Source organism: Solea senegalensis, linkage group LG3, assembly GCF_019176455.1.
Source record: "Solea senegalensis isolate Sse05_10M linkage group LG3, IFAPA_SoseM_1, whole genome shotgun sequence".
NCBI classification, from domain to species: Eukaryota; Metazoa; Chordata; class Actinopteri; order Pleuronectiformes; family Soleidae; genus Solea; species Solea senegalensis.
This window is the reverse complement of record NC_058023.1, coordinates 30,245,050-30,257,130: the sequence shown is the minus strand read 5'-3', so window position 1 is coordinate 30,257,130 and position 12,081 is coordinate 30,245,050. Positions and strand designations below refer to the sequence as shown.

General features: G+C 40.7%; 1 protein-coding gene across 6 annotated transcripts in view; it reads right to left on the bottom strand.

Moving 5' to 3' along the window:
- Positions 1–9,206, bottom strand: part of tspan11 (tetraspanin 11) — a 23,223-nt gene extending 14,017 nt beyond the window's left edge. For 4 of the 6 annotated variants that reach the window (XM_044022786.1, XM_044022785.1, XM_044022782.1 and 1 more), the window contains exons 1-7: positions 9,080–9,206; positions 6,898–7,006; positions 4,870–5,061; positions 2,731–2,805; positions 1,383–1,487; positions 972–1,130; positions 426–512 (exon numbers count right to left, since the gene is read on the bottom strand). In XM_044022786.1, coding sequence (XP_043878721.1) covers positions 426–512; positions 972–1,130; positions 1,383–1,487; positions 2,731–2,805; positions 4,870–5,061; positions 6,898–6,984 — 705 coding nt within the window. In that variant the 5' untranslated portion in view covers positions 6,985–7,006; positions 9,080–9,206. Of the gene's footprint in view, positions 1–425; positions 513–971; positions 1,131–1,382; positions 1,488–2,730; positions 2,806–4,869; positions 5,062–6,897; positions 7,007–7,753; positions 7,830–9,079 lie in introns of those variants that run through there. The other 2 variants (XM_044022784.1, XM_044022783.1) reach the window with 2 other exon arrangements.
- Between the last annotated feature and the right edge of the window lie 2,875 nt (positions 9,207–12,081).

Genomic DNA, 12,081 nt, shown 5'->3' with positions numbered 1-12,081 from the left:
TAATTGTATGCTGATAATTAATGACTATTGTGTTGATATTATATTATGAAGGAAGTAAAAAGTTGTTGATCAGGGATAGTGAATTGTCCCTGTGAGTAAGATTGAAAACCATTTTTTTGTTTTGCAGTTTTTCAAATCATAAAAGGCAAAGTTTCATTATTGTGTTGGTCCGCATACACAGAGGACATCAGTGCTTGTGTGTGTGGTTATTTTTTTAAATGCATTTGTGAATACACAAGGGTTCTCTCAGGTTAGAGTGACATGAATTTAATTCAGAGGGTTTTTGTGAGGCTCCGTTTGGACGTCCACAAAGTGCTTTTCTCTCACTGTAGTATAATTTAAAACACCCGTGTGTGCGTGCGTGTGAGAGAGAGAGAGAGAGAGAGAGTGAGTTTACTAAACTAAACATGTGATATTTCACTCACCTGCAGACAGGCTACTCCTATTCCCACAGCACCGATGACCAACAGGTGGTCTGCCAGAAACTGCTCCAGCTTCGTGATGCATCCTCCCTGCACATGCAGGCAGTGGGTAAAAGGCTGAAGTATTAGTAAGTCTTTTTTTGCTACTTTAAGCACATAAACAGAAGATAATAATAAAAATGTAATTTATAAAAACATGACAAACCAATTTATCTGGTTTGAGTGTTTTTAATACAATCAGATGATATGTCAACTTGTTTTAATTGTTGTTTTGCTCATATTTATTCTGATTTCATAAATGTGTGTCTTTAAAAATTGCTGTATGACTTATCTTGTCTGTATCATATCTTCATGTTAGAGACACTGCACTTTCGATGATAATAGAAGCGACTGAATAAACATTCAAAACTTTGCTTTACTTCCTCCATTTCACACTAAGAACGCTAATACCAGTGCCCGTATAACTTTAAATCCTTGGTTACATAGTCTTACCTCAGCAAGCCAGGCACACAGGCCATTTATCAGTGAGTAAGTATGTAGCACACTCACCTCCACCTTGTAGATGTTGGACGGATGAGCTCTCAGGCCACACATCGGCGTGATGGTCTTACAGCAGCTATCGGGCACGATCCTGCTGTCTGCCTGGTTTGACGAAATGTACACGCTCACCATCCAGTCGTTGGAGTTGTTGCTGCCGCAGCACTTGAACTGCGGTCACCAAGGAATCAAGCAAAGGGGGATTTGGTTTTATTAAGCGTCAAACTGTTATTACTTGGCTCAAATCATTCTGTTAAAATGAGTAAAACAAAAGAAAGAGAGTAAGTGCGTTAGCGGGGACGTATCGCAGCTCTAGTCATTTCCGGAAAATTGCTTGAGAGCAAACCCCCCAAAGGATAAAGATGAGCTATGATGAGATACTCATCCTACTACTTTATACATTTATACAAACACATGTCATACATCTTGTTGTAGTCTGTCGACAGCTAACGTCACGGCCTCCTTCCCCGGCTGCGCGTAGTTCTCCGTCATAGTTTGGTTGAGATGCTGCTTCAGTTCCTCACTCAGCTGGAAATGAGGAACAGAGACAGTGTAGTTACAGTAGAGGGGGAGAGGGGGAGAGGAAAATGCATTTTGGAACCACAGACTGCATAATTTATGACAAATGGAACACAAACAGTAGAGAAACGCAGACATGCGTAGGAGCAAGGACTCGCAGGTGTGATAGTGTGAAAATGTTAAGCCTGACAAAAAAAAAAAAAAAGTAGGAGGATTGGGCAAGATAGCCAGGTAACAACTCCTACACCAATACTGAGTGTGGAGACTGAAAAAACAGACGATCACACCCAAGTAAATGCAGAAAACCTAAAAAGAAGTGGCTTAAAACCATAACTGAGCCTGTAAATATCTCTTTAAAAAGGTTCGTCAGACATTGAAAAACAGCCAAAACTTCCAAGACTAAAAAGCCAACATGTAACAGTGAGAAAGGATGAAAGCCTCTTATCTTTGAAGTGATTCTGGCCTGTGCTGAGCCTCTACACTTCCCCACAGATAACACAGTACTCGGTGCATTTGTAAGATAACAGAGAACATAAGATTTGTGCTGGACAAACTCCAGACACTGAGCACAAGACCTCGGAGCTGGTGGCAAAATGTGACAACCCGCAGGAACAAAAGGAAACGATTGAAACAACGAGTCCGGGGTTCATCACCCAGGTCCTAAGAGATTTATACAAAGGTCCTCGAGGAAACCTTTTCACATACTGTAGGTTAACATGACAAAAGAACTAGACAATAAAAATCCACTGAAACCCCAAAGGAGCCATACAAGCCAAGAAAAACAGAAGTACACACACACACTTGACTAAAATCTGTTCCTGTCAGTTTTCTGCTTCTAAGCTTTGTGACGTTTTTAACATTTTGTGAGCAAAACAAATTCTGATTTGGGCTTTATTCTCGTAAAACAATGACTTTGTACGTAATATTACAACTTTATTCTCGTAATATTGCAACTTTATTCTCGTGAATTGCGACTTTCATGTAAAATTATGACTTAATATTACGACTTTATTCTCATAAAATTGCGACTTTTTCTCGCAATATTGCGACTTTTTCTTGTAAAAATATGACCAAATGTTACGACTTTATTCTTGTAAAATTATTACTTTTTTTAATATTACGACTTTATTCTCGACAAAGACTACTTTATTTTTTCCTCTGCAGGTTGGCCCTAATACTTGTCGTAATAGCTCATCTTGATAATTAGGGAAAAAATACAAATACACCTCCTAGTAAGTAGGTAATCACTTACCTTCTGATAGTAAACATAAGCCAGGACTCCAGCCACCAGTTCAATCAAGAAGATAAACAGCAGGCAGAAGAAATACTGTGGAAGAAAGACACACATAATTAACAAATTAGACACAAACTTCATTTGACTTAAGCACAGTTGACGTCTGCATGTGCCAACTCATCAGAGATAGTGGTTCACGGCTGTGACAGCTCAATAAAAACTTCCATCAACTGTCATTGTGCTGCATCTGTCACTTGTAACACAGATGGTGGTGCTGCAGTAAAAAAAAAAAAAAGGACAACCAGAAAGCAATATGACAGAGTGTGAAACCAGATTTCTCTCAGGCGTCTTTAAAAGGAGATTTCCAAGCTTCCTGGATGCATCATAATATACTTCAAAGCAGCGTCTTGGCAAAAACAAATATTAACCATCAACCCGGCACAAACACTAATTTGTATTCCTCATGAAAACATGGATTATAAAAAGGGAACCAATTATCATATTAGGGTGATTAACTAAAATTAAAACCCAATACTGCAGCAGCTGAACACTCGGGCCGCCTCCTCCTCCTCAATAATAAGCACCGTTGTGAATTGTGCATTAAACACATTGCCTACGAATTTAGCGAGCGCCAACAGACTGAGATCTGCAGGTTTTTCATCTTGCTCAAAGACTCAAATAAACTTCACACGATCCTCCACACAGCCCACACACACACACACACACACACGCCTTGTCACATAAAGCAAATACACCTAATTAGAGCGACCCGTCTGTGGCAGCGCAACACACAGTTTGACAGCAGAGGCTAATGGTGTTTAACTCAAAACTCGTTCGTTTTGGAAGATACAGAAGTGACAGATGCTACTATTGTACCTACACTACTTACAATAAGACACACACACACACATCACCAATTTAATGTTAAGATTCAAACAAATGTTGCCTTCTGTGACGCTCTTATCACATTTAATTTACGTCTCTTAGTTACAAGATTTGAACACTCGAGTTCCTGCGTCTCCTCTGCTGCCCACACACACAAAACATGCTAGAATCAATCACTCGTCACCTAGATCTAATCTCTAAAGTGGAACATCAATAAAAGTTGATATTCAACCAAAATGTGCAGAGTTGAATTCCCCACACATCCACCTCCTCACTCCTAAAAGCCCCATTCTCTCCCTTATTGCTCCATCTGTCAACATTACTATAAATAGTCTTGCAGCAGTGGACGTTAACCTCCCGCCTGCTTCTCTCTCGCTGGGCTCAGTCTCTGTAAAATAAAGGGGACAGTATGAGGGCCGTGTCAGGGCCATTTGTCAGCATCCCGGTGCCGGGTATCGCCGTGAACTTCCCGATTCAATAGGACTCCGCTTCGCGAGGTTTCAATTCAGTATTGATTTGTTTAAGGTGATTTTCACTTACTATAGAAAACATACTCTTTGAGAAATGAAACCCGCGATCTGTCTTAAAAGGCTCGGAGGTCGCCCCCATCTTGCGAAACTTACTGGGTTATGTAGAGCAAAAGGCATCAAGTGAAGGATCGATCTCATCATTTGGTGAAGCAATGTCAGAAAATGAAATGAAGAATTGAATCAGAGAATCAATTATCAGTGCCCAATGCCACTATCCAGTAGCAGCGCGGACCATCCATACCGCTATAAAAAGCCAATTTTGGCGTGCACTACTTCCTGTGCCGAGTGTATTGCCGCGTTTCCACTGCAATACATAGTACCTCCTCAACATGGGCGGGGTCAACAAAGGCAGAGGCTGTGCTGCTGCTCAATACACCAGACTCCTTTGACCTCCTTGGACTGTGTGAATCTTTTTACAGTTGGGCATTGTTCGGTTTGATTCTTGTGCCTCATCCTGTGACGGCACTCTGACCAATCAGCGCACGGCATTCTGACGATGTCACACATAGTCACACAACATCGGCTCAGCTCGGCTCAGTAGAGTTGCGCCATGTGTGTAGAGGTCACAGGTGCTCAGGAGCAGAAATTGTGTGCTTTTAGGGATGTGTACCTTCTCATGTCGGGTTGATTTTGTTTGACGTCTACAAGCTCATTTTTTAACCTTTTATATTGTATATACACACACACACGTAAGCGCTCTTTAAATCCACAATCCATTTGTGAAATGTAAATGTGTCCTCACCGTGGACAAACAGCTTCTCTGTTCCCTGACGACAGCACAGCATCCCAAGAATCCCGTCACCACCACCAGGCTGCCGGCCAGGATGAGGATATATGCAGAGACGGCAAAAGTGCTGGAAGCCAGCAGACTCAAGTAGTCGCTCTTCTCCACCAGTGTCCAGACTCCGACACCCAAAACAGCAGCTCCACCCACCTGGAAGAAAATATGAAGGATTGTTGATGAAATACCACTCTATAAGCCAGGAAGTGAGTACTGTGCACCAGATTTGTTGTTTTCATATTTGTAAAATTCATTGGCATTTGGATTGGAATGATGTAAATGAAAAGTAAAGCCCAAATAAACCTGGGGTAATAGACCTCCTCTACTGCAGGTATTTCTCCACATGACACTTCAAGTTTAAGAAAGTCATGCCTGTGCTATTGTTCTTGTGTACAGCCGTTGTTATTTTTAAAACTGCATACATTTCCCCACGTTTTCTGGTTGCGTTTCAATAGAATGAAACATGAAATGTGAAAGGGAGTGAAAATAGGGGGCAAATAAAAGACAGAGAGAATCAGTCAGGCATAAAGAAGAACACCCACAGGAGCAGTGGGACCTTTAGAGGTCAAGTCAGGGCGCAAAGACCACTTCCTGGACAATGGTCCCAGAGAGAGGGACGGGGAGGAAATGCCTCAGAGTGTCTTTCCTCCTCATCTTCCCACCCTTTTCCATCAAAAAGTCAAGACTCCTTTATTCACAGCAGCACATGCCGAGCCAAGGAGGCGTCACTTGGACACAAGCCGGACCTCATAGGATAGCAAAAATATGTATATACAGCCTCCAAGGGAGAGTGTAAAATACATGAAATGTGGATGAGAGTCATTGCAAAGACACATCAATCATGTCAGAAAGTGTGGTGGAAACACACAACCAGGGAATTTTCAAATCTGAAGAGAACGTTGTTTCAGAAATGGGAGGACAAAGTTAGAGTTCCAGTATGTGATGGTGAAAAGAAATAACCACTCCTACTCTCTTCTCTTCCAGCAGAAGAGCGTGTGCGTGTGTGTGTGCTTTCAGTGATCACTTCACTGGCACGATTGCACAAAAGTCCTCCTGTGACACATGACACACAGAAGACACAGTGAGATACGACATTTCACAGGTGGTTGAAAGAGCAACAACCTAAACCTTGAATCTATATTTATTCTCTTCAACTGTGCCTTGCTGGAAATGACCCCAGGCACATACTGCAGTATCATAAAGTCAGGTACCAGAGAGCAGGTTTGATACACTGTTCTCCATCACACACTGAAAAAGCCCTGAATAATCTATGACTCACTTTGGGCCAAGTCCATAGCTCAGCCTTTTTCAGACCAAGAACTTCCCTTCATCCACTCCCTTTCTATACATGGCTCCTTCCCTCTGATGTCTCTTTGCCTGTATTTTTAAAAGTGCTTTTTAATGTGCTTTTTCTAAGTACAAATTTCAGATTAATCATTCCATAGGGTTTTATTTATGTTTGTGCCACACATAGGTAAATATGTATGAAGACTGTGTATGCACCTAAACCCATTTCTGCGTTTTAGGGGACCTGAAACGGTATTTTTTTGAAAACGCCTCCCAGAGTGGGGGAAATCTCGAAATGCTGGCCTTGTGTTTCTGTGTAAACGGTGAATATGCTACGACGTCATATTCCCAGCTCTCTCTTGCACCGCCAATCATTGTCTTGTGTTTGGAGATTGTTTGACAAAAACACAAAACCTATTTTTACTTGAATAAACAAAAGATTTGTCGCTAGTCGCTTTTTTAAAAGTATTTTAAGGGGGTCTGTAAAATCACTAAATATGCGCACAGAAACGGCACGAACGGCATTTCCCTTTCTTGTGTCTCCGTTTCTGTAACCTTACAGCACAACTTACAGTCCGGGCATATGTACTATAGCGTTTTGAATCGATGCAGGGAAACGGCAAAGAAAAAGATTAAGTTTAAGTTTTGTGCCGTTTCCGTCTAGACATGGCCTAAGAGTGCAGGTATCTTACTGCTACTTACCCAAAAGAGAAAGTTGAAAACAAAGAGCAGGTACTTGAGACACACGGTCAGCCAGTCCTCCTGGTCATCTTTATAAACCACTGACATCTTCCTTTCTGAAGTTCAGGTTCTGAAAATAAATTGTAAATACAAAAAAAAGGTACACCTTTGATATAAATAACATAAAAAGTTATATTATTTAGTATTTCTGCAGCAATATATGTACAAGTGCATGCTTAAAATGTTCCTGTGTGCTTGTCAAATGTTTCACCAAAATGGCACAACACTATGAGCACGGATGGATAAACTGGCGGTTTATGATGCGACAAATTAACTACACTAAGTCTTTGACTACAAATGCAAATTCATGATGAGCTGAACAAGTTTATACACATTTCTTGAGTCTGACTTTTCCAGACTTTGTCATGGGGGGGAAAGGAAAAGGGGAAATAATTAAATAAGTGATACACAAATCCAAATGAAAAAAAAACATTCACCTCAAGGCTCGGCTTACTGTGATGTGACAGTTCTGCATTAAGAGTCACACTGATTTACCGTTTACCATGGGGATGCAGCTGCCTTTCAAATGTCACAACACGAAAGCAACCTCAGCAGCAAAAGTGCATTTTTGTGAGCATTAAAAGTTCTGTAGCAAGTTAAAAAAGGGGCAAAAAAAAACCCATATTGAATATTATTCACATGTTTTTCCTCACACTTGTTCTAACTGCATCCAGGTTCACAATATCATCTCCTCCTAATATCCACAAATCGTTAAATAATTCATGGCAGTGCACAGACGGTAAACTTGTGAGTTATTAACCGAGCGCACACTTTCAGTTCTGTAAATAAAAAGGCCATGGGGGTGAGAGGCACTTACATCCATTACATTGATCTACACCGTGTCCTTCAGTGGATTATTGCAGGTATGGTGTTCATACTGTATGTCTATAACAGTAACAGAAGAATATTAAATATAATATAAATCTAGATTACCTAATCAAGAAAAGACAATATAAACAATCTTATAGACAGTATCTCCACTGAAAAAGTAGCTCCAGGTTTCTTGTTCCTTTCCATTCATTCTGAGGATTATTTGAGGGCATGGTTGATTTTCAGAAAAATGTGTTCACTTCCTTTGTTGCTGAAAGCAAAGATGAGATATGGATAATCTTCAGACCGAGGCAAATAAGACCAGGCTCCATGGCAACACACACATATCTACAAGTAAGTGATGGGAGGTGTCTATTAGTTATTATATTATTAAATGGGTCTGAAACCATGCAGATTGACAGCCTATTTTAATAGTAAATTGTGGAGGAACAAAAGAGAAGTTTAGAAGAGTACAGAGAGTAACAGGTCTTTACTTTGACTTCTTGAAACAATTAGATATGCACGTTTGAGAAGCTGAAAAATCACACAACTTGATTAATTATTTTAAAAAAACTCTCACAATAGTTGACAGTTGATTAAGTAATTGATGCAGCCCTATAATAATGTGAGGACACTGCTATTAAAGCAGTATTTTCTCCATGATTTAAGTAGAATTCAGTAATTTGCAGAAAAAAAATTAGCAATACACGGAGCGTTTTAATGTTGTTCACATTGTGTAGCTACGTAGCCTGCAGTTAGCCCCTTGAGGGCCCTGCCCTAAACTCACCTGATGAAATTAACGGTCGTCCTCAGCACTAATTAACGTATTAATGCGATAAATATATGCACAATTAACAACTATCTACCTAACTAACAACTTATCATAGTAGGTTTACGTAAAAGTTTCAATATAACGACTTTTCAACGCTCTGTTTAGCCCATTTTGTGATTTCTAAACCCTCAAACGAACGATTAACTTTTCCTGACAAAGCCTCGCCCACTATTGGGTTGCCAGGTCCTGATGCGTTCACTGGCAACGTGCCAGCTAATTCATGGTTTCCTCTATGGGTCATAAAGACCAGCCTATGACATATTGGGGCTAATTTGGCCAATGTAGTTGTCCTCCTGCTTCACGTATAGCTCAAAAAGGACCTGAATCACCTTTTATGTCGGTTAAAGACAAACTTTCTTGTCCCCCGTTTTAAACCTGGACTGAGTGTAGCCTCGAGCATCCTGAAAACATAACATCCGTCCACCTGCGTCGTTGATGCGCAGCACTAAGTTAAACCGTAGTTTCTCGACAAAGTACCGCTTTCTTCGCATGAATACTCACCAGGCTAAGACGTAGTGGTCATATATAACGTTGTTTTGTAGACGCTATCCCGTCAAAGTGCGGACCTCACCGCTGCGGCACAGACGTTCGGTCCTGTCGAGCTTGTTGCTTCCAGAGTGTCCGCCAGCAGGTTTCTGCGGATGGTGCCTTTAGGGAAGCTCGTATTTTTAGAAGTTAATTAGCAATATCAGCCTTTTACATTCAAATTGAATGGCATATAACATGAATACTTTCTTATTAAAGCCATAAAACTAATACATTGCATTGTTTAAGGTGAAATTACGTAAATTCGTTTTGGTACAAAGAGATACAACACTTCATTTGACAGCTACATACTTTTTAAAAAGGGGGATGCAAACAATAAAAATAAAAACCCAACATCATACATTTAACTATATGTCATATGAATACATGTTTTGTTTTTGTTTTTTTTTATTTTACGACTATTTTCTTAGGTCTGACGGTCCCTGAACGCAGCGTCAGCGTGGACTTGAGAAAATAATCACAATGGGGAGTGACAGAAAGGGAAATGGAGCTGCCCCCCCTCCCCACCCCTGGTTACAATGTAACCACATACCCACTGAAGAATTTCACGCCCAAATGTACTTGAATAAACAGCTAAAAGAGGGAGAGAAGGGGGGACACAGAGTACAGTGGACATAGTTTCATACTTAGTATGTCAGGACAAGGCGAGGCTAGGCGAAGCTAATTGTTTGTTTTGGTTTGTTCTGTTTTGATCTGTTTGGAAGATAACTATACCAAGTAAAAACAAAAAAACTCTATTATTTTTAACTTACAGCATTTAAAACAGACCACCTAGTCAGTAGGTCATTAAAATGGTAAATAATCTGTGTGTTTTTTGCACAGAAGTGATGCTAAACTGGATTAACTTCATCATGAAGATAAGTGAATACTCCTCATATACTTATGTAATGAGCTGTTTGTTTCAACACACATTTGATTTAGTATAAAACCAGCTGTGACACATAAGCACATCAATGATAAAGTGACTGAAAACCCCGCTCGCTTTCTCTCCCATGCGTCACCATCTTGCTCAAACAATGTGTCATTGATTTTTCTTGTTTGTTTGTTTGTTTGTTTTGTTTTCCCATGTGATATTTCTTCATCACAGCCAGACTTCTGCTCCGACCACCACAGACTCTTTTTATCCCCTTTTCTTTTTTCTTCACCTCAGTAACTCAATGAGCTCGGAAGCCATTATGGGAGTCAATGAAGGCTGCAGGGAGAGGAACTCACCTGCCTCGATGACAATCAGTCTATACCCAAACACCATTACCTTTGCAGGGGTTATCATTCGTCAAAGTCAAGTTTTCCCTAGACAAACTTCATATAACAGACAAAGGAAATCATCGGCCTCTTACTGGGAAATTTGGAGCAAGTCTGGTTTTAATTTACCCAATTATTTGCACAATTAGAAGCCAACACAAAACTCTGATCCTCCTTTTAGTCATTAATTGTGTCCAGTGTAAGTATGAAATGGTGTTTTGTTTGTGTGTGTTTTGCAGACAGATGACTGTTGAGGACAATGCACAACATCAAACCTACAAGGCAACTTCTGCAGTCCTGTCTCTGTGTGTCCTAGTGTGTTGTGGTGTCTAACCATGGAGATTTCTCTGCGCAGTGAACTTCAACAGAGGTCCTCCTCACATCTTTGTTTTGTTATCGTCTCTGTCATCAATAGTCCGCCCACTTGTTTCCTTTCCCATTTGTTACCTCTTTAGGACCTTTTCTGGCATAAATAATGACCTTGTCGGGACAAGAAAACCTTGTCCTAATGAGGCAGAACCTCATTTCTGAGGAACTGGTGAAGTTTAAGGCTAAGATTTGAATTGTGGTTAGGTTTAGATCAGGGTTAGACATCAACCGGCAATGTTTAGCCTGTCCAAATGTAAATGCAGTGGCCTAAGAAGAATAGCTGTGCAAACCTGTGTGTGTGTGCATGTGCATATGAAGAAGATGCACACGTTATCCTTGAGAGCGACGCGTGGGCTGATGTTCTTCTTCAACACCACTGATGGAGCTTCTCCACAACTGTGATCAAAGCCCAGTGTGTGCTCCATTGTGTTTCCTTATTAATGCGACACCAGCCCACATGTTTTCCTCTTGACTGACAGACAATTTGTGACATTTTTCTTCTTCTTCTTTTTTTCCGAAAGTAGGTTACAACTGAGTGGTTTGATACAATATGAGAATGGGTGAGTAGGTAGGAAGGGAGGAAGGAAGGAAGGAGATAGGCAGGTCGGTAGGCAGGTAGATCTTACTGATTTTACTTTCTTTATTTAATTTTATAAATATTTTTTGTGTACCTCCTGCCTTTCGGATTTGGAACCAGCGCCTGCAGTGACCCTCACATGGAGGATAAAGTGTAGGTAGGTAGGTAGGCAGGCAGAAAGGAAGGAAGGAAGGAAGGAAGGAAGGAGAGGTAGGTAGGTAGGTAGGTAGACAGGCAGGCAGGCAGGAAGGAGGTAGGTAGGTGTAGGTAGGCATGCAGGCAGGCAGAAACGAAGGAAGGAAGGATATAGGTAGGTAGGTAGGTAGGTAGATCTTACTGATTTTACTTTCTTTATCTTATTTCATAAATATTTTTTGCGTACCCCCTGCCTTTCGGATGTGGAACCAGCACCTGCAGCGACCCTCACATGGAGGATAAAGTGTAGAAGATGAATGAATGAATGAATGAATGAATGAATGAATTGAATTCCAACAGTAGTCCTCTATTCTGGTTTGAACTGCTCACTTGATCCTTTACTTCATGTTTAATGCAGTTTCCTCCAGAAAATACCTTACAGATGTGAACTGGGTGTCTGGATTATTATGGGATACTGGATTGATCTGATGATGAAATGAACAAGAAAACAAAACAAACCTATATGTTATATAATGAAGCAGCCGAGGAGTTCAGTGGCTGCTGGTTCTCTGTTTCTGCAGGAAAGTGTGCTGGTGAGGAGGCGTGTGTCTTTGGGGAGCAGTCAGAGATGGAT